This window comes from Hibiscus syriacus, unplaced genomic scaffold (assembly GCF_006381635.1).
Source record: "Hibiscus syriacus cultivar Baekdansim isolate YM2019G1 unplaced genomic scaffold, ASM638163v2 tig00110429_pilon, whole genome shotgun sequence".
In the NCBI taxonomy this organism is placed as follows: domain Eukaryota; kingdom Viridiplantae; phylum Streptophyta; class Magnoliopsida; order Malvales; family Malvaceae; genus Hibiscus; species Hibiscus syriacus.
This window is the reverse complement of record NW_024062733.1, coordinates 7,674,929-7,698,423: the sequence shown is the minus strand read 5'-3', so window position 1 is coordinate 7,698,423 and position 23,495 is coordinate 7,674,929. Positions and strand designations below refer to the sequence as shown.

The 23,495-nt window shown below is 32.0% G+C and overlaps 2 protein-coding genes and 1 pseudogene across 2 annotated transcripts; all 3 read left to right on the top strand.

Moving 5' to 3' along the window:
• The first annotated feature begins 355 nt into the window (after positions 1-355).
• Positions 356-4,698, top strand: LOC120124891 (annotated as a pseudogene).
• Positions 4,699-10,995: 6,297 nt separating this feature from the next.
• Positions 10,996-11,587, top strand: LOC120124959 (protein FATTY ACID EXPORT 3, chloroplastic-like). Its single transcript, XM_039143502.1, has 2 exons — positions 10,996-11,278; positions 11,418-11,587. Exons 1-2 carry the CDS (start codon positions 11,039-11,041, stop codon positions 11,478-11,480), a joined length of 303 nt encoding a protein of 100 aa, XP_038999433.1. The 5' UTR covers positions 10,996-11,038; the 3' UTR covers positions 11,481-11,587.
• A 1,737-nt stretch (positions 11,588-13,324) lies between these two features.
• Positions 13,325-14,980, top strand: LOC120124884 (transcription factor bHLH167-like). Its single transcript, XM_039143450.1, has 3 exons — positions 13,325-13,449; positions 14,464-14,805; positions 14,887-14,980. The coding sequence occupies exons 1-3, from the start codon at positions 13,387-13,389 to the stop codon at positions 14,953-14,955; spliced, it is 474 nt and encodes a 157-aa protein (XP_038999381.1). The 5' UTR covers positions 13,325-13,386; the 3' UTR covers positions 14,956-14,980.
• The last annotated feature ends 8,515 nt before the right edge of the window (positions 14,981-23,495 follow it).

The following is a 23,495-nucleotide window of genomic DNA, read 5'->3' as shown; positions in this document are numbered from 1 at the left end:
CTTTTGGTGCTCGAGCCGTCAACAAAGTTAGTTTTTTTCATTAAATAACATGTGTCACAATCTGATAATTTTAAAATTTTTTAAATATTAAAAATATTATTATATTTATAAAAATCTCTAGCATTTCTTATATTAGGGGTTGAAATGAAGATTTTTAAAATTTAAGAGTTATTTCAAAATTTATATATTTTTCTAAAATATATAATTTTTTTAATTTTATATAAATTTTTTAAAATTATTAAATTGTGACATATCAATTATATTTTTGGACACTTATTTAAGCATTAAATCTTATTTCAACATAATTAAATAAGAAGGTAACATTTTAATATTTTCAACGCCACCTCGAATTAACTAAGGTCGGCCCTTTTGTTTACTTTCGAGTCCTCAAAATGCTGCTGAATTTCACTTCACCTTTACCATTTTCTTTCTTTTTCTTTGTTATTTCTGAAAATTAGTTTCTCTAATGAATGAATCAAAAACTAAAGCAAAGTTAACCATCGTACGAATATATTCTTGTTCGATTTCATCCTCTTTTTTGTTTTTGGTTTTTTGGGTTCCGAATGAATATCAGATCTTTTGTGTTTTTCTGTTCTTACTCTCTCTAAAGCTGACGACTCCTTCTGTTATACTTTTTTCAAACTCTTTCTTCTATGACCATAAGAGGCGTCGATTTCAAGTGGTTAGTTTTTCATCTCTTTAATTTTTTTTTCATTTATTTATGCATTCAAATTAGGTTTTTTTTATTATCGTCCCCCCTTTTTTGCAGGTATGATGGGTTTTTCCTGTCTATGCTGGCTACAAGTGTGTATCCTTTTTCTCTATCAGTTCGGTTTCTGATTTTCTTGCTACTTTTGTACATTTATGGAGTTTTGTTTAGCACAGTTTGACTGCTTGGAAAATTGGAGGAAATGAATCTATTGTTGTCTTCTTTTGTGTTTATTGGAGAAGTACTTGTTAGTTTAACAATTCTTTTCGATTAGAATCATTGTTGCAATCAATTGGAAGAGTTATCATGATTGTACGTACCCATTGCATATATGGATCATGGTGAGTGTTTTTTATTTGAGAATTTTTTTATGGATTGAAAGAAGTTTTTTCCTTCTGGATTTTGCTGATGCAGGAAAAAGTTTCTTCTGAATCCGTAACTCAATGGCTATTGTTTCAGGTTGATTACACTGTTGTGTTCGTTTTTCGTCTTTTGATATTTGTAGATAACGGGCTCGCTGCTGGAATGGGTTTGTAAGTACTCATCTTTTACTCTTAAGCAGTTCAAATGAGACTGTTTGATCACAGGCTTGAGAATTTTTCATCTTTAGGTATAAATTGTTGCTTTTTTTTTTCATAGTAGTGCTGTCATGCCACTCAACGTAGCTACTAGAATGGCAATTACCCATTACAGTTTAAAAATCTATTTTTACTTTGTACTGTTTGATTCTCAGTTGCAGTTACCTGCAATTCTTTCTGTAAAAGGTAGTATTCCGATAATAGCAGCTGTTTTACATGACAGGTAATTATCTTATGCTTGACTTCATTTGCTTCTAGGGATTTGGGATGGCAGCAGAGGTATGCTCGTTTTTGTGGAAGAATAGTGGTCCTCTCAATTCTGTCTATGCTACTCTATCCATTTCTTTGGGCCTGGACTGTAATTGGCACTCTATGGTTCACCAGTGCTAGGAACGTGTAAGTGTTTATTGCTTTCACGGTTGTTGGCATTGTTCTCTTCTGAATGCTATCTTATCACTGGAGTCTGGGGTTAACATGGCAACATATGCAGTTGCCGGAAGAAGGTCAGAAATATGGTTTCCTTATTTGGCTGTTTTTCAGTTTCTGTGGACTGCTCTGCATTGCTTGTATGTCTATTGGGAAGGTTAGTCATGCCTATACTTCATTAGAGTCTCTTTCAATGACCTTGCTTCTGTATGTTATGGATCCATGATGACTACTCTGTTTTGTTTCTGTCTCTTTACTTTAATGTCAAGTGTTTTCATGACCTGGATGTGTGCATAGAACATACAATTTGTTTGTCATTTTACTTTTTTTCTTACCATGTTCCTATCTTTGTTCATGAAATTCATTTTCTGCAGTGGATGACACGAAGACAAGCACATCACTTACGGGCTTGCTGAATTCCTATTTCAGAATACGGGGTGAGTTCTTAATCTCTTGCTACATGTATCTTGAGTTGTGTATCCAGCAAAATTTTTCTTGGTTTATTATTTCATTGAAATTCAACTATTGATGATATGTCATGGACTTGGAGTTTTGAGGAAATAAAAGATTCACAAGGCGTTTTGTTTAATATTGAAATATGGATAAAATATACTTGTGATAAATGTATCATGGAAAGGTTAACGAGTTCAGGTAAACAAAAGAGATTATCTTGTGTATAATTTTGTATGCAATGGTTGCTTTGGTGTTTATGATGTAAATATTTGCACAATTTACGTTCTGAACATTTGTTTTTCATTTTGCTTCTTATCCAATCTAAGTGGAGATTTCTGTAGGAAGCTTGACTAGAATTTCTAATTTGGTGTTCCAAAGCACTACATTTATCCGTCTTTGAGTGGAAATCTAATTCAATTATGTGAATACACAAGAATGTTGATCTTGGAAAGGTAATGCAGCTTGGTTCTGCTGAGTCGCTATAGTTTCTCCAGTGCCTGACATCCTTCGAACCTGACCACCAACCTTTGAATTAAAAAAAGTGCCTAAAAGTGGTCCAATCATTCACATTTTTAACCTTAAATGATGCAGTCTTTGTCTTTTGTTTGAATTAGTCACTTTTGTTTCAATTTTGTCTAGTTTATAATTATCATAAAATTGTTTGACTATCTAAAGCATGTGTGCAAGTGTTGGTGGTTTCAGAAATTCTCCTTCCATATCTGTATCATTTCAGTCCGATGGCTCTGAACTAAACAGATACTTTAATCTAGGTCTTGGTGGACATGATTCGTGTACCAGATTGGGCGTTTGAAGCTGCTGGTCAAGAGATGAGAGGCATGGGCCAAGATATGGCACCGTACCATCCTGGACATTATTTGACTCCAGCTCAGGTTGGTGCTTAGTTATCATGCACCCTATTAATAATTTCCTTTGTTCTATTTTCGTGTTTGTGTTAAATTTTAAATTCCTAGAAAAGCTCATGTAGAACAAGCAGGGATAAGAAATAGAATATATAAGTTTAGAGAGGAATTCCGGAATAAACAAGAACAATTATGTTCTCAGAGTATCGGGGAGAAAACCTGATGGGATTGATATACAGTGAGAGTCTCAATAATATAATATTCAATGCGTAAAAGCTAATTGAAACTACAGTGACGCAGGTATTGATAACTAGACGCTATACTTGATTAAATATGCAAAATGAACAGATATGACCCTAAAACCCCAGTATTTGAAAATAACAATAAAACTCTAATTAGTTTGAAAAATATCCTGATTTTGTGTACAAGTTACTACAAACCTGAATAAAATAAAATATTTTCTATCCTGATCGTCATTCGTCCCTCTTTTTTTGGTCGTTGCTCAGACAGAAGCAGTAGAAGCACTCATTCAAGAACTTCCGAAATTCTGGTTGAAGGCCGTTCCGACCGATTGCAGTGAATGTCCAATCTGCTTGGAAGAGTTCCATGTAGGGAATGAGGTAAAACCTTTTAGTTTTACTAATCTTCTTGGTTAAAGAGTAGATAAGCCACTCTCCATCAATTATAAGTGGGATTTGTTCCTTGTGAATTTGGCTCTTTAAAGGTGATTTATATTGACGTAAAATCTGTTATGTTTGTGGGATCCGAAGTTTATAGTCACAGTCCTGAGTTTGCAGGTTACTGGCCCGAATATGTTAGTTTCGGTGTCACTGCAACTCACACTGATCATATGGAAAACAAAATACCTAATAAAATAGCACCACGAAGAGAACTTCTCCTGATTTTAAAGCTTAGTCCATATTTTCACTTTAGCTGTATCTTGAGTTTCTAACACGGAGTGGTGCAGGTTCGTGGATTGCCTTGTGCTCACAATTTTCATGTGGAGTGCATTGACCAGTGGCTTAGACTGAATGTGAAGTGTCCTCGATGCCGATGTTCTGTGTTCCCAAATCTTGACCTAAGTGCCTTATCCAATCTACGAAGTGCCGAGTCTGAACGATCATCAGCCAGTGTAGTGACAACAACCCAATACGTGAGAACTCAGCCTCCCAGCCAGAGCTATTTATTGAGATTGCAAGGTCTACTCCGCCCAGTTCGAACAGGCAATGCTGGGCACCAAATGATGCAGACTCTTTAGAAACTGCTGAGAATGGAGCCTTTAATGTGGTAGATCAGAATTCTAGAGGCACAGAAACTGTTGGACACAGGCTTGGTCATCTCTCCAATCCACCATAACACTGAACATTTCTTGAACAATTTTTGCTACATTTTTTTGTCTAGCCTGTAACCGAAATAGGCTAGGCTAGACGATGTTTGTCACATGGCCGTTGCTAAACACTTGCAGTGTGTTGGCCTATCATGATATCAGCACAGGGTTGCCTAATCACGTTGGAACCAAATATGTTCCATGTTCTTAGCCATGTTCTTGAAGAGGTTAACAATCCCATCATTGTTAATAGGGTATTGGGTTTCAGGCTCCACCCCATCACCTTGAACCGATAATTCTGATTCAAGCCCAGTAATCGTCAACTACCTGCGGTAAAATTGACAAATAAGTCAAGCAGACAAAAAAATTAGCCCATTAGACCAATTCAGATTTTATTTTGAGATCTACAATAAATGTTAAAGTGTAGGGTAAATTTGTTACGCCTACGTGATGAATTTATCTAAATAATATTTTTTTTGTTTAAATTCGTCATGTCGACGTGATTAGTTTCAATAAAATATTTTTTATTGGATTTTGTCATGTCGGGATGACAAGTTCTAATAATAAATATATTTTTATTATAATTTGTTATGTCGACGCGACGAATTTCAAGTAACTATAACAAATATCGTAGATCTCGACGAATTTCAAGTAATTATAACAAATATCGTAGATCCCGACTTAATTTTGAAAATGACCTAGCCTATTAGGCCAATTTTACCCCCTACCCACTCGATCCATTAAACTTGCCTATGTTTCACCGGCTCCCTCCACTATTGTAATGGAAACTCTCATCTCTCATCACCACTGTCTAATCTAAACTATTCGGGTAGTGATAAGTGTTGAATATTGCATATTTTTACTATTATTTACTTTTTATTTTTTTGTTTGTTTGAATATTACTAATTTATTTTTCATTTTTAGAAGACAAACAAAATTATCTTGAATATTTAATTTGGAATTTACTTAGGTCAATGTTATCCAGAAGATGATGAAGTAGAATTCAACTAGAGCTATATGACTTGAATATTTATTTTTATCTTTTGTGATAAACCTTAAAATTTAGGTTTTTTGTTATGAGCCTTGAGAAATAGAGAAGTTGAGATCGAAGAAAATGAGAGGATTTAGAAGAGAAGAAGAGGGATTATAGAAAAAATATTTCTTTTTTCATTCATCAGATAAGATTTATCTCCTTCAGTACATAGTTTTATATAATTACAATAGACTATGGCTAATAGATTATCAACAGCTATACAATTCTATAACTTATTGTAACAACTTCATTCTCCCGTGACAGCTAAGGCAAACATCTCTGGTGAGCTCCCAACTGGATCCACTGTTGGGCTTGCTCTCGTTTTTCTTCATAGTGTCCATTTGTGCCTCACGTGACTCCAATCTCATGTTAATCTTTTCTGCCATAATTCCTCAAATCAAAATCCCTAATTCCTTATTTCTCTTTTTCAAAATCCCTAACCCTTTCTTTGAATTACCCAATTCCTTTGCTTTACTCATGAACCCTTTGCATTGTTCTTCTCCTTCGTTCGTGACATTTTTTTAGTTTGATTATTTTATTATTATTTTTTATTTAAGAATTAGTTATTTTATTTACTTAGAACTCTGGGTAGGAGTTTTTAATTTAATTATTTTTAGGAATTAGATTGAAATTTATATTTCCAATGTATTTATTGAAGTTTTACTTTTCTTTCGTCTCTTTGTTTTCTTTCATTATTTTCTTTTCACAATGCTAAGCATGATTAAATTCATGCTTAGCTAAACTCCACTTAGCCTAAAACTTTGTGAAGCTCAATTCTAAATCGTTAGAATTGAGTCTCGTTCTTCATAACTTTGGACGACATTCTTCGTTTCTCTGAAAATTAGGAGTAGCAATTGGTCATTCCTTTAAAGTTACTACATCTTCAATCCAAAAAGACGTTGTTGGCTTGAAGGTTGTTTTGAAATACAGTTGGAAAGACGAATTAGTTTATCGTAATTCGAGTTCGATTCTCAAAGAGACGCCATAACCCGAGTTGGGCTCTTCCAGCACTCAAAGTTGTCTTGGTGCTAACATCGATAAACATGATTAATCCAGAAAAGACCGAATTTCGGAGATAGTCTCGGTTAACCCGATAGAAGAGTTAGCTACGAATGTTGGGCTTCGTTGACTGTAATTGGCGTGCATCAAGGAGAGAAAATCTATTTTGATGATCGATTGAAATTGAGGCTAAGCAAAACCTAAGGTTATATCATCTCTATTGAATTCTTCTATTTTATTTACTTTCACCTCATTTTCCATTTTCCATTTATTATTTATTTTTATTATTTTATTACTTTTACTATTTATAAACCCCCTATTTTTTACCTTTACAGTAAAACCCAATGATCGAAACAAGCAAATTATTCAGACTTCCTTAGTCATTGTGGATGAACCTCTATTTCTCTATGCTACTTTTATTATTTATTTGAGATTAAATTATTTATTTATTTGAAAATTCGATGTTTATCAGGTAATGATTAACCGTTAACGATTAGTTGTTATTAACAATTCGCAACCTATTACAAATTTCCATTTTACATATTCAATGCTTCTTTGAGTATAATGAAAGTACTTCTCAAATAAATATTATATTAAAATTTTCAAGAAAAAAATTATTTAATTAGAAAGGTTTTAAACACAAACTCTATACTTTTTTCTTTTGAAAAGTACATATTGATACTATAATAATTAATACATTTACATATTCATACTACATACTATTGTATTAGTTTAAAGTTAAAACACAACACAAAATATGTCATCATCAATCATATTGTAGAGTTCTAACGCATAATGCAAGGCTAATACACTATCAAAGTTTCAAAGACAAATCTTTAATAAAAATAAAGCAACAATTATACTCAAAATTCGTAATTATAACCATTAATTGTCATTTTCAAAAACTTGATTAACTAAAATTATTTAATCTCAATCGTTCGATTAATCAATATATAAAATATAACGATTATATTAATTAACGATTACATGTTAATCTGCTCACCCTTAGGGTGTGTTTGGTTCACAGAATGTAAGATTACCAGTGGGAATGTAAGATTACCAGGGAATAGGATTACTGGGAATGTTGTATTTTGTGTTTGGTTGGTTTAGCAGGAATGTAAGATTACCGTGTTTGGTTAAAGGAATAAAAGATTATTGGAATGTATATTTGACCAACTTGTCCTTATTATATATTTGTTTTTTAATAAGTTGGAAAATATTTATATATTTTCTTTAAAAAATTTAATTTCATAAAATTTATATTTTTTTTACAAAATTGAAAATATAAAAGGTTTAATCTAAGGGTAAAATTTTATTTTAACCCCTAAACTTTATACAAAATTTTAATTATAGATTTTTTTTGTAAATCTAAAATAATTTAAGGATAAATTTGTAATTTAGCCTTCGTAGAATTTTTATTATTCAATGACAGAATAAGGATATTTTTAAAAAAAACAAAAATTTTAAGGGCATTTTAGTCCAAAACGTCGGTAATCCAACAATACCTAAGGAAAGGGAGGTAATGACATTCCCGATAATATACCCCAAAAAATCCACTATTGGTAATGTAAGATTACCGAGAATGACATTTCCGGCCAACCAAACGGAGGAATGTGGATTCCATTCTCATGAGAATCTCACGTTCCCCCAACCAAACAAACCCTTAGGTGGCGTTTGGTTCGCTGGAATGTTTATGAGGGAATTGAAATATGTGAATGAATTGAAATATGTAGGAATTGGAATCCAATTCCATATTCTGTTTGGTTGGCAGGAAATGGAATTAGAATCCAATTCCATATTCTGTTTGGTTCGCAGACATGTCAGATGAATTTGATTTTAGTAATGTAAAATGACAGAATTGTCCTTCTTGTTTTTTTGCTTTATTTTAGTTTATTTTAGAACTTACATGTAGTAATATATTATAAAAAATTAAAAAATATTAAATTTTCATTTTATTGATTGGTTATTCATTTCAATAAATTATAAAAACCATGCTAATAAACATTATAAGTTAAAATCATCGCAATTAAAATATGTTAATAAGTTACCAAAAGATAGAGCAATATTTCGATACATTCCAATCGGAGTATGTTAATTAGTTACCAAAAAATATAACAAAAACTATTTTTATTCAATATATGAATTAGAAACTCGACCCGACACGACTCAAAATAATAAAAAAATTATTTTTATTCAATAAAAACATTGACTTAATTGAAAAAAATTATATATAGAGGGGGTATTATTGTAATTATTCCTAAATATATAAGGTAAAATTATATATTTTTTCGGGTCGGTCCAGTTTTTTTACCCTAAACCCGAACCCGACATGACCTAACCCGAATATCACACTTCAAAAAACCCAACCCGACTCGACCCGAATATCACACTTAAAAAACCCGACCCGACCTGAACAAAATAAAGTTTCATCCGACCCGACCCGAAATAATAATAAAAAAATTATTTAATAAAAACAGTGACTTAATCCGACCCGACCCGAATTATATATATTTTCGGGTTGGTCCGGTTTTTTTCACCCTAAACCCGAGCCCGACCCGACCTGAACAAAAAAAAGTTTCATCCGACCCGACCCGAATATATGAATTAGAAATCCGGACCGACCCGACCCGAAATAATAAAAAATTATTTTTATTTAATAAAAACAGTGACTTAATCCAACCCGACCCGAATTATATATATTTTCGGGTCGGTCCGGTTTTTTTCACCCTAAACCCGACCCGAATATCACACTTAAAAAACCCGACCCGAACAAAATAAAGTTTCATCCGACCTGACCTGAATATATGAATTAGAAATCCAACTCGACCCGACCCGAAATAATAAAAAATTATTTTTATTTTAAAAAAACAGTGACTTAATCCGACCCGAATATCACACTTAAAAAAACCCGATCCGACCCGACCAAAATAAAGTTTCACCCGACCCGGCCCGAATATATGAATTAGAAACCCCCCGACCCGAAATAATAAAAAAATATTTTTATTCAATATATGAATAAGTTACTAAAAGATTGATGAGGGTAGTATGATCAATCATTTGATGGAATTGAATTCCATCAGATATTCAAATTATCTTGAAAAACTTGAACCAAACATGAGAAAGTGGTGGAATTAAATTTCAATTCTCATCAATTTCAAAGGATTCCATCCAACCAAACGCCCCCTTATTGTTATTGTTAATTGGCAGTACGGTTTCTCTATCTGAATTGTTGCATACCGCTATAGTGGAACCTCTAAAATTGTTGGAATAGGCAATTTCTTAATTACACTGTACATTTTATACAACAGACTCCATTTACAAAAGAGGTGAAAGTCAGATGCTTATTTATTGACTTTAAGGATGATCTTTTTGAAAAGACAATAAGGAATTGTCATGCCTCATGTCTATTGTGGACCATTAACCAACAATTGAATGCTTTTGATTCTAAAACAACACCATTTCCTTTTTTTTTTTTTTAAATTTATCTCATTTCAAGTAAAGAGAATCGGTCAAGTGTTGTATACTCCTTGAAATGAACACTTTTGGGTTTTACTTGTTATTTTTTAGGGTAAAGTACACATATGATCCTCCGACTACATAATATTACTTTATTGAATCATTTGACTATTAAAAGTTACAATTTGCGGTGGCGGAGCCACAGCTTAAAAAGAATGGGCATGTGCCCACTCTGAAATCCGAATTTTCTTCGATTAATTACTTATTTTTCTGATGGTGTCCACTTTGAAATTTTTTGTGCCCACCCTGATATATGAGTTTTCTTTGATTAGTTACTTATTATACGGACGATGCCAACCTTAAAATTTTATTTATACCCATCCCATTTAAAATTGTATATTGTTAACATATGTGTGTCGTCCCTAAAAAGTATTTTTGGTTCCACCATTGGTCCCCTGACTATAGGACGTTACTTTTTTATGTCCCCTGAGTAATAAAAGTTACAAAATGGTCACCCGACTATTCATTGTGTTCCAAACTCGTCCTTTTTGTTAAAATTGATGGCAATTTGAGTTAGACATTAACTTGCTAACTGAGATATGATATAATATGAACTCCGGATCTGAAACGACTATCACACCTCAGTCAGTAGGTTAATGTCTAGCTCAAACTACCAAAAATTTTTTAACGAAAAAGGACGAGTTTGGAACACGATGAATAGTCAGATGACCATTTTGTAATTTTTAATAGTCGAGGGACTTAAAAAACAATGTCCTATAGTTAGAGTATTGTTTTGTAACTCATAATCTATGTTGCACTGATACGGATATAGGGACAGATACAGGAACATGGACGGAAAACGATAATTTTTAAAATTATAGGATACAGGGACGACAAGGATAAAGTAAATTTAAAATTATAAATATATATAAAAAATCATAAATAAAGTCAAATATCAAGACTCAAACTACAATATTAAATTTAGAATAGTAAAATTCATAAACAAATCACAATATTAAAATATCAAATTTCAAGATTGATGTACAAACTAATTAAGTGACTAATGGGACAATTTACCCAAAATTATTTCTCGTGCATTTCGCCCAATCCTTGGTTACCCTTTTTCCTTTTGTTTAATCAAAATGTTTTTGGCTTACTGTGAAAAAAAGTAAAGAAAAATTTTGGTGATACTGGAAAATGTTATCAATCAAAAGCCCTAACCCTAGCTCCGCCGTGGAGCCATTGAAGAGACCGATCACTTGTGCTTCTGCTTCTCCAGTTACACTTTGTTTGCCGCCTTTCCTACGGCTCAGACCGCCTTCTAACAGAGTCTCTCTCGCCGCTCCCAATGAATTGGCTGTCGGTTTTCGTTCATTCCATTCACGGCTTCACTTCAATCACTCCGTCGTCGCTTTCGCAGCTTCCCACGAGAAATCAGTGAGTTCTGATTCAAATAAATGATTTCTACTTCCTTTGAACTTACAAGTTTTCATTTGTTTTACTTTGTGATTATTGAAAATGGTATTAAGAAAATGTCCCTTTCTTCCTAATTTTATTTGTTTAGTTATTGGTTTAGAAGCATTCAGAACTAGAAGTAGAGAGAAAAGGATGGAGTGGGGAGCGAAGAAGAATCAAATGAAGCATGGAAGCAAGCTTTAGAGACATTCAAAGAACAAGCTTTGAAGATGCAAAGCGTATCCATGGAAGCTTACGAAATTCATTCCAAGAAAGATTTGACCATCCCTGGATTCGGTCAGCCGTACCTGCCATCATGGCACGTCCCCGGGCCGTACTCCGGCCGTCCACGTACCCGAAATGTATCGAGTATTTAAAACGGGGCTCCTTTGCCGTCCCCGTGCTTCATAGCTCATAATAATCCGAGGATTCAATAAAACAATATTTTATAGGCGAAAACCATTTGTGTATTTTATCCTCTTGCTTTTTTTTAGTATTAAAGGAGAAAATTTATCAGTTAAAATCCATATACGCAATTAATAAATTTTAAAAGGAGAAACTGTGGACGGATTATTATTGAATCTGATAGTAAGTAGGCTATCGCTGTGCTTCAACGCCAGCCTAGAGTTAATGGTATTTCTATGATGGTACCACATATTGGAGTCTTCAGTTCAGTTATGTCCCCCAAGAATGTAATCGGGTTGCCGATGGTTTGACGTGTTTAGCCTGGACTCTCTTTGCAAATGTTCAACGGTATCTGGAGCCGCCGGTAGGAGTTTTGAATCATGTCAATATGGATGCCCAAGGCTTGAGGAATGATTAAGAGCCTAGTTCTTCCCACGGTATTAAGAAAAAAGATTAGATAACAATCAAATCTAAAGAAAATACAATCCAAAAGATATTTAAATACATTAAGATGTACGAAATTATATCACTAATCGATATTCATTAATTGATCGAGGGATCAAAGATATTCATGTTATTTCACCTTATGTGTGTTCAAATCCTAATATTTACTTTGAAAATGAAATATTTTTTTTATTTATGAAAAGCAGATCACAAATAAAAGAATATAAAAAAATATTTAAATCATAAAAAAATTTAAATTTTTTAAAAATGCGATCACGTTACAATATTCCGTCGATCCATTCTTAAATAGAAGATATGAAAACACATCATGATCTTTCTTTTTCTTTTAATACTTTACATCCCACCAAACAAAATTCTAACGCCAAGTACGGAGTTGAAATACTTGAGTAGTGTTTCTAGAACCTAGTTTGATTCGGTTTTCAAAGTCAATTTCCGGCCAACAGAGTTGTATGACCACGTAATTTGTTTATTAATTTAATTGGACGGTGGTCATACTTAATTCAAATATTTCAAAGGTAAACATAGGGCGAGTAAAATTCGACTCGAGTAGAAAAGTTAACTTTTTTTATTTTACTCGATTCGAAAAAATTAGACTCGAATTGAGCTCGAATTGTAATTTCATAAACTCAACTCGATTCAAATTTCAAATTCAATTCGAGTTGTAAAATACAACTCGAATAACTCGAAATTTGTAGTAATTAGTAGATTGATTTTCAAATTTAAGTCGAAGTTTGAGTTGAGTCCATCGACTTTATATGGTATATGTAAATCACATATGAAAAAATATATAATATATATATATATGATTATAAAATATCATTTAAATTAGAATTAAATAATTTCATAATATTATAAATATTTATAATATTATTTAAACAGAAACTCGAAAATTTGACTCGACTCGAATTTTATAAAACCAACTCGACTCGAAAGAATTCCAAATAAAATCTGAATTATAAAATATAGGAATCGTCAACTATAATAACTCAAAATTTTTTTATTTGGCTCGATCAAATGCTCACCCTAGGTAAACATATATTTCCGATCAACCAATTTACTTTTAAATAAATGATCGGTGGCGACTCCAATCCATTTTCTTATGTCGAAACCCAATTCTGTGCCCAACCGAAAGACGGTTCCGACAATAAGCTCACAACAGTGGCGGCTGTCGGAGCTCGAAACCTGATAGGAAAACCATAGAGAGGAAGCGTAGATATGACATGAAAACTTTGTGCTCTAAGCTCACTTCTCTTATTCCTCATCACATCTTCAAACTCTCCAAGGTATTTTCCTCTCTTTCTCATCACTCTTTCAGTGGTGCTACTACTTGATGACAGATTTCTCTCGGTTGCTTATTTTGGTTTATTTCCCTTCGTTTTAAAATTTCTTTATCACCTTGTATATTATAAAGGCATGCATCATACTATTTCTTAATGATTAGAGATCAACCTTTTTTAATCATCAATTAAAATGATTGATTTTTGGGTGTAAATGAACCGAGATTAAATGAATAAGGCTCAATTCGTATTTGTTTGTTTATTTTTGAGGTATTCATGTCCGATTCATTTAATGCTTCTCAACATATTTATTTAATGTCCGCGAACATAAACGAGCTTATAAACGAATTTTTTTGTGAACATAAACGAACCAAATACACCTCTGTTCGTGTTCCTTCGTTTAGCGTTTGTCAACATGCTCATCTAACGTTCACGAACATAAATCAACCTGTTCGTGAACATAAACGAACCGAACACACCTCTTTTCCTATTCATTCGTTTATTAAATAAACATAAAATTTTTGTTCATACTCATTTATAATAAACAAACGATTCATCAACCGTTTTATTCTGTTAGACCCCTAATTTTCAATGTAATTTCGTGTTGGAGGTATCAAGTTTTGATGTGCCCTAACAGGGTGCACCAGTCTATCCTTCCGACAGCATACAAACCCATATTTCTCAGTCTTTTAGTATCAACTTCTAATGTGTTAAGGTATATAGTTCTATACATCATTAGTGAAGAAGATGATAACATGTTTCTTTGAGGTGTTTCGAAGGTAACTTCAATATTGATCTGTATTAAAATTACTGAGTAGTATCAGAATAATTGTTCAAGTGATAGTATATTTTATGAAAACTATAAGTTTCAATAAATATATATAATATGATAGTATAACAACTTACGAGATATTAAGCGAGACTAATTGCATTATCATGTCCTATGATAAGGGTTTATAACTGCTTTAGTTAAGGAGACATTTTAGAGTTTCTTGGGTGTTATTAGTTCGTGTTTTGCAGGAAACTGTATCCCAACCAGACCAGCTTGATCTTGCAGCTGCCTACCTAAAACACTTGACAGAAAGGATAGAGAAACTAAAGAAGACAAAAGACGAAGTGATGAAGTCGGTCGAACCAAGCGGTCGCGTAACGGAGACTGCGGCGGCTCCGGTCGGTTTAAGTTCGCCGGTGGTCGAATTAAGGGATTTGGGTTCGAGCATTGAATTGGTTTTGATAACCGGATTGAATAGGAACTTCAGGCTATATCAAGTTATTAGCATTCTTGAACAAGAAGGGGCTGAAGTTGTAAGTGCAAGCTTTTCTACTGTGGGTGGCAAGATTTTTCACTCTCTTCATGCTCAGGTGACCAACTGATACCATCATTTTATTATTCACACGCACACACATATATTGTATAATATTTCATTTCTTGAATTAATGCAGGCTAAACTTTCTAGAGTTGGTGTTGAGACTACAAGGGTGTGCCAGAGACTGCAAGAACTGATTCGGTAGATATGAAGACGTGGTTTTATTAGATTAAGGGCATGAAGACCAACGGGATGGATAGGGTGGGTGGATGTACCTCGTGATGGATATGGTTATTACACGTATAATATTATTATCACATTATTATATCGTCTTTGTTATCAAGATCTTCTATAAAGTTAATCGTCTCAACACACACGTCAACCAATGCCACACAAGGGCAACCAAAGTAGCTCGACTACTCACTATCGAACATATCATAATCAAGTGAGGTCATCCCCTCATTCAACATAATCTCAATCGTTATCTCATCTAGAACATTATGCAAGGGCTTATTAGTCTTTTAGTATTTCACACCCTAAAGGCATCAAGATACATCGCTACTCACTTGTTAGGTTATTGCTACCCCGTCATTCGGTTCGAGGTTGTTTCTTTAGTAACAACTCCTCGTTCTCATCACACTTCCTATCGGTCGACCCTTGAACTAGTAGGGCAACTTGCTCATCTTTGATTATAGGTGTTCCTGAGGTACTTAATTTCCTTTATCTCGCTATCCACTACGTTCATCGTCTCACTCATTGAAACATCCATTGTAATGATCATTCGTTCGCAATTATTCGACACATGTTCAATGGGATATTCAAAGTATTATACCTAATATGGTTACTTCTGCCGTAACCAACTCCTATGAGTGTTTCTAGGCAACTTTTTCTATTTATGTCCCTCACGGACTATGTCCCACCATCACGGATCCTTCTTAACTCTTATAGACTTTAACAAAGTTGAATCTAACCATCCGAAATGAGTAGTATCAATACTCTACATGCAGTATCGATACTCCTAGGTCAAGTATTGATACTCCCTTGATTATCGATACCAAAAATAACTTTTATTTGCTAAAAATCATCTCACTATAAATACTGAGACCCTCAGTATCGATATCAGGCTTGTAGTATCGATACTTCTCCTTAGAGTATTGATAACCGTCGTTTTGCTATCAAAATAATTTTGGCTTCTTAAATAGAAAGGAAAATGTAGTATAGAGAAGCAGGGTCGATTCATAGGGACTATGATGTTTCTGATTTAGTAAAATTGTTTCTTGATTTTAGGAGGAGATAGAATTCTAGGTAAAGTTGAAAAGATTTAATTAAATAAAATAGATAATAATAAATAAAAGGGAAAATAATAATATTAAAATAAAAAAGGGGTTTTAAAATGTTGTTTTTAAAATAAAAGATAAGAATTAAATAAAAGAAATAATTAAATAAATAATGGAAAGAGATTGAGATAAATAGAAACTTATTGTGAAAGCAATCTCAGACTTCAGCTTTGCCTCAAATTCCTTGGATCATCGAAACAGATTTTTACTTCAAGATTCATGTTTGCTTACAAGGGCAATTCTTTGCTGCCAATTCGGATTGTGTCGTTTCAACAATAACTGATTTCGATCTCAGTTTCCTCTTAGCAAACAATTTTGCTAACTGTGTTCTCAGGAAATTGAATATGCTTCAATAAGCAAATCCTTCTTCAAACGTTAACCATAACTGTAACACCCCCAACCCATATCCGACCCGGATTCGAGTCCGATGTGTCACATTGACTTTTCAAAGCATTTTCCTTTATAAACTGATTAAAATTTGAATTCACATTTCAAATAAGATGAATATTTTACATTAATTAAATCAATTAGTTTACAAAACATATCAGAGCATATTCAACTCAATTAATTAGTACATGCCAACTATATTCCAATAAACAAAATACATCTAATCATTTTTTTAATTTTTTGATCCGAAATTTGTAAGGGGGATGCTGACCTATCTTGTTCTTCTTCGTTTCTCTTCTCGGTTTCCGGAACCTACGTGTGAAACACTCACACGCTAAGTCTATAACTTAGTGAGGCATACTAAAACATATACTATAAACTTAATCACTTAACAATACAAAACATTTTATAGGCTCATGTCATACCACTCATATAATATTACATATAACAAAATGCAGACATACACATATACTATACTTATCATTATCAATAACTTATCATATTCCTTATTACTACTAACATCATTATCATTATCATTATCATTATCATTATCATTATCATTATCATTATCATTATCATTATCATTATCATTATCATTATCATATCATATATATAACCTTATTATCATTAGTCCCTTTTTAACATATAAACTTATACTTATCATTTATGCACAACATATAACACATTTTGCAAGAGCACAAATAGTATCACACAAGATATATTTATGTTATCTCTTTTATTAGCCCATGTATACTCGTGAGAACTAAAGATATGCGAGTACATTGAGGTTGTGCACATATGCTGTCACCATAGCTTGTATAAGTCACACTAAGTGGCATGTGAAATATGTCTCGAAGGACCTATGTATATGTCCCAAAGGACCACTATCCATATGTTCCGAAGAACATAGGTAACTGTCCATATGTCCCTAAGGACATAGGTAAACAATCCATATATCTCGAAAGACATAGGTAACCCTCGACTCTTGGCATGCTAACTATACCTATAGCTCTCATACACATAACATGGGCATTATCTTTACACTTATCACATATTCACTTGTTCATATCATGTAAGCTCACAGCTTCGTATCATATCGTTCACATCTCAAGACTATCTCTTGTAATCATGTAATCATTGCATTTATTCTCATATAACTTATTGTCACATAAATCATATATCACATAGCTTATATTAACTTCCCAAGTCATTTCATATTATTTGTCACATATATCATATCCCATAACTTATCTTTGATGTTCATATAATTATATGTTTTCTTCATATAACATCATATATATATCCTCTATGTTCATTCACTTAATCTCTTATATTCATATATCACATAATCATACCATTCATTATGTCAATATCATATGACTTATGTAAACATATATATCACTTATATCAGTTCCTATATCCTATCACACTACCATATATTCATACAAAACATATCACACATACAATAACATATAACTCATACACTTCTAACAAACACATGTTCATGTTCATGAATTCATGCATAATAATATAGGAAATAGACTTGTCGCAAGTCTTATTTCCATTAAACATCATATACTATCTACTATGCACTCACCTGGCCTCACTAGTCAATATCGTTCTCTTATCTTTTCTTCAATGCTCAATACTTGTCGACTGATATGGACTTGCTTTCGATTGATATCTACATAATCATACCTTTATACATATCAGTATTCCAAATAATATACTCTGATTTCTCATTTCTTAAACTGAAAGAAAAACTACTTTCATTTCTTATTTAAGGTAAGTATCGGTACACTCTATAGTGTATCGGTACATTCCTAAACATGTATATCGATAAACTACCTATGTATTGATACACAAATTACATTCTAAAGTTTTCCTGTTCAATGGGGTATCGATACACTCTTTAATGTATCGGTACCCTTTGAACGCCTTCCCAGATTTTACTCTTGATATATCGGTACCTATTGAATGTGTACCGATACAAACTATCCCAGAAATCAATTTTAAGCACAAAAATTCACTATTTTCAGCTTAATTGCTTCTATAATCCCCTTTCTTATACTAAACTCAAATATACTCACTTAGACTCATTAATACTCATTATCACATCTTTAATCTCAAAATCCTATCTTCTATATGTAATTTCAAGAATTACACCAAATTTGCAACATGTTCTAAATCCACTTCTAACACTTCATATCTTTTAATTAGACTCTTGACAAGTCAAATTCATCATTAGAACTTCAAAAACCTCTTTATATCAAAAGTTCATTCCTAAACACTTAATAGAATTTCCTTTTTATATCTTTATTCTTGACGTTTTAAGCTTATACAAGATTTCCCTAAGCTTATATAACAACCAAGGAATAAAACCCAATTTAAAAATCTAAGAATTAATCAGCTGAAATTAACTCACCTATTACTCTTGAAGTCCACGGCTGAAGAAGAAGAAGAAAGTTTATGGAGAAATCTCTCATTTTTCCTCTTAATCTCACGTTTATATAGCCAATAAAAGAAAGATAAAAATCTTTCTTGTCAAATGACCATTTTACCTTCTTTCTTTCCATATTTACTAATCAATCCTACTCACATAATTTCCAATTAAATCCTTGTACTTTTGACTTATTTCGAAATTGAGCACAAAGTTTCCAAAATTTACATTTTAGTCATTAGCCCTGATTTTGGGATGTTACAATAACAACATCCGGACCAATGTCGAAATCATTTTGATTTGAAAAGTAAGCTCAGAAAACAGAGAGAAAAATCCGAAGTGATTTAAGTACCTTACAATTCTCAAGCTTGGAATTGAGTGTTCACTTTAACCCTCGGCTTAAAAATAAATTAGCTAAACATGACCAAAATCATACTTAGCAATTGTTAAAAACGAAATTCTAAAAGAAAATAGGAAGATATGCGAAAACTAGAGAGAAAAAGAAGATTTTATTCTTAGATGTGAGAGATATGTTTCTAGGCTCACCCTTAGAGAGTATTTATAGCCTTCAAATTCCTAAAAACAAGCTAAAACATCTTAAATCTTAATTAAAACTCTTAAAACTATTTAAAATAAAATACCTAAACAAATATAAAATAAAATACTATTTAAAATATTATTCTAAATCCTAATTAAAATACTAAAACATATTTAAACTAAAATACAAAGATAAAATATAATATTTAAAATATTATCCTAAAACTTAATTAAAATATTAAAACCTATTTAAACTAAAATACCTAAAACAACGTTAAAAAATATTATCCTAAAACATGAGTTTAATTTAAATCTGAATTCCAAAAACGTGTGGACAATTCATTTATTCTTCTAGAAACGCTGACTGGATCTTCTAGAAGGTACTGACGTCATCGCCTCGTCGGATGTTTCATGCTCGAATTCATGCCCACTAGTTCAGCTTCGATTCCGAAAATTAAAAAACTGCAGAATTCCATCCTTTTAGTGCAATTTCCAAAATCTAACGTCCTGCACAGAAAATGAATGAAAACGAACAATTAAGCCACAAAAACCAATGATTAAGGAGTAATTTCAAAGCAAAATATTAACTAAATTAAGCACTTATCAAGTATCGATACTTCTCTTTAAAGTATCGATACTCCCTGCATAAAATGTCCAAAAATCATCCCAATTCATCTAGTATCGATACTCTAACTTAGAAAACCTAGAAATAGGCTCGAAAAACACTCAAGAATCCTCCCAAACACTCTAGTTTGGACCCAAATCAACTTTTAAAGCTTAGAGGATTTATTTAGGGTCATTTAGCACTATAAAAACACTATCTTTACACCAAAAATGTCATAGAAGCATGAATAACGCAAAATCTCCAAATATCTTCAAATCCCCAACAAAGCATCATGTTTAGAAAATTCATAACACAATAAAGAATTAAAAATACACTACCTTAGTTAGAGAATCCAAAATGAAGCTCCTTTAACTTAACCAAACTTGCTCTCATCATTTCCTTTGACTTAGGATGCTCACCATCCACTTCTTCTAGCCAAGATACGGAAACAAAGTTGTTGGAGGGATTGGGGACGATTTTAAAGTATTAAGGAAGCATAAAAGGGCTTAGGAAGCTTACCCTTTCTAAGGCACTTGGAGAGAGAAGGAGAAAAGAAGAGAAGAAGATGAATGAGGATATAAAATCCTCATCTTTTCACAATTGGGAGAATCACACTTGATCCTTTGTATTTTGTCTTGAAATTAAAAATCCCCTTTTCATAATTTTTTGGGCTTGATTCCAACTCAATTAAACTCTCAATCGGTCCAACGACTTTAATTACAACTCCACGAGGTCCACATACCTCTCGGGTAAACTCAAATCTACTAACCTAGAATTTGGAGTGTTACATAGTATATGTTCAAAGATAACTTTGAACCATTTGACATTAAATGCTCACACTCCTAAAATTCGTGATATGTTTTTATACAAACTCTGCTTAGCTACTTTTTTTAACTGTTATATGAACTTCTGTTAGAATCGACGTTTATTATATAGTTATCTGTTACTTATGAAAATGGATTGCATGTTAACAATTCAATAAAAGTAAAATTGATTTGTCATTAAGATAAATTTTAGTTTAAGTAGAATCGATCTTGAGCTTCAATCCAAATATAAACACATTCAAAAGCCAAAACTTGATAAACAATTAACAAAATCATGGTTAAAGTATAGATAGGAAGCAAAGATGATGGTTTAGGGTTCTCATGATATTACCTTAATTCAAGAAAATCCGATCAATAATCCAGTGAATTTTCCACTTAAACGTCATACGATAAACAATGGGTTTGTAGAATTTAAAAGGGTTTCACCATAATTTATTTGATTATAAGTTAACATCTGTTTATATTTTTTAGTCGTTGATAACATACAAATATCTTGCAGACGTAGATGCTCGAAACTATATCTAAAAAGAACAATACTCCTTTTAACCACCAAAGTCACATGAAGAATTTAAATTTTCCTTAATTAAAAATATCAATCAATAGAATGTTACATCACACTTGTATAATTTTCAAGCTCATATCATATCTTAAGATTAGTTGCAGTAGCTAGCAATGTTGTAGTTAGATCTTGTTATTAGGATGGATAGCATGTTGGGACGGACCTAGATTTTATTCTAAGGGTGAATTTATAAAAATTAAGGGGTAAAAATAAATTATCGATAGAAAATACAAATAGAAATATATAATAAAAGAGCATATAAAAAAATTTGGGAGGTGGGTAATTGCCTTCACATGTGCCCTCGATCTAGAGATGGCAATGAGTCGGGTTAGGGTCGAGTTTTTGGTCAACCCGACCTAACCCGAAAATATACACCCTCCACCCGAATCTAACCCGACCTGGAAATTTTATATCTTCCACCCGACCCGAAAAATATATACTCTCCACCCGACTTCGACCCGATCTGAATTTTTAGAGAGTAAATTTGACCCAATCCGATATAAAATAAATATTTATTTAAAAACATAATAAAAATTTAAACGAAATTACATTATTATCCTCGGATCGGGTCGGAGTTTTTTAACCCTCCATCCGAACCCGACCCGGCCTCACCCCTAAAAAATATGACCCTACCCAAACCCGATTTTAAAAAAAATATCCAATCCTATCGAGTGTGGTCGGATTGGAATCCGTCAAATTCGGGTTAAATTGCCATCTTTACCTAGATCCATCCCTGATATCATGCTTTTTTTAATAATAAAATAAATGTTTTATATGATGGTCCGATATACATAATCTTTGCTGACATGAATTCAGATATTGATAAAAAAGCCTTTAGGGTTCATGATAGTTTCCACTACCTAACTATCAAGTTAATGGGGGAACCAGATAACAAAAAAAATATCTTTTACCAAAATATATGCCAATCTGTCTTTCCCTCTAGCAAAGGTGATGAAAAGGCAAACGACCAAACCTTCCACCAAACATCAAGATAGTGCAACACCTTGTATGCTTACCACCCAATTCTTTATTACAGAATTTAGTATTGTTATATCTCTTCCAGATTTTTTACTCGAATTATACTTTTGTTATCAGTCTTTGTTTTCATAATTCCTCAAAATTTTAGGAGTTCCTTAACTTCCGGCTACGGCTCTTTGACATAACTAGTACTAATAGATCTTGATCTAGATCTATTATCTGACAACTAAGGTGGTGTTTGTTTTTGAAGAGGTAAAATGTCTGCAGTCTGCGGACCACATCTGCAGGCATCTGCAGCAGAAGAGGTGGACCAAAAGTCTGCAGTCTGCAAGAAAAAGACGGTTTGTTTTTTAACGTCTGCAAACTGCTAAAATAAACTGAAATATAAATAAACTGATTTTTTAAACTTAAAAGAGTTTTGTAATACTGATATTTAAATAATTTTAGTTTTACAATACTAAAATTTAAATAATTTATACAACTACAATAATAATTTTTTTAAAAAAACAAACACTACCTTATTAATTCTATTATAAGTCTCACATAATCACATGTATTATTAGTTTTATAAGTTTTATAGAATAAAATTTATAAATGATCATTAAATTATATGATTTTTTTAAATATGTAATTTTGTAATACTTTTAATTTTTTTAAATATATATTCATAATTTTTTTTATAATTATATGATATTTTTAGAAAATATTTTTTAATTTATCAAATTATTTTATGATTATTTTTTATTTAATTGTGATTATATTTTAAAATTTTAAAAACATAATTTATAATTTTTTATATTTTAAAATCTTAATTATCAAACAATGAAATCATTTTTTATTAAGCAATGTGGTTTAAATACTTACATTTTGTATAAAAAGTTTAAATATAATTTAAAAATAACAAATCTAAAAAATATTATATTTAAACTTAAATCAAAATAATTAAAATAAATATAAAATTTTAATATATAAAATAATTTATATGATAATAAAATTAAATATCTATAATATAATATTAAAAAATTAATATTTAATTTATTTAAAAATTAATATTAAAATTAATATCTATAATATAATAT

Coding starts and splice junctions, on each gene's coding strand:
- LOC120124959 (XM_039143502.1), top strand. CDS start 11,039: ATGTTATCAATCAAAAGCCCTAACCCTAGCTCCGCCGTGGAGCCATTG. Junction 11,279..11,417: donor CAGCTTCCCACGAGAAATCA/GTGAGTTCTGAT, acceptor TTATTGGTTTAG/AAGCATTCAGAACTAGAAGT.
- LOC120124884 (XM_039143450.1), top strand. CDS start 13,387: ATGAAAACTTTGTGCTCTAAGCTCACTTCTCTTATTCCTCATCACATC. Junction 13,450..14,463: donor ACATCTTCAAACTCTCCAAG/GTATTTTCCTCT, acceptor CGTGTTTTGCAG/GAAACTGTATCCCAACCAGA. Junction 14,806..14,886: donor TTCACTCTCTTCATGCTCAG/GTGACCAACTGA, acceptor GAATTAATGCAG/GCTAAACTTTCTAGAGTTGG.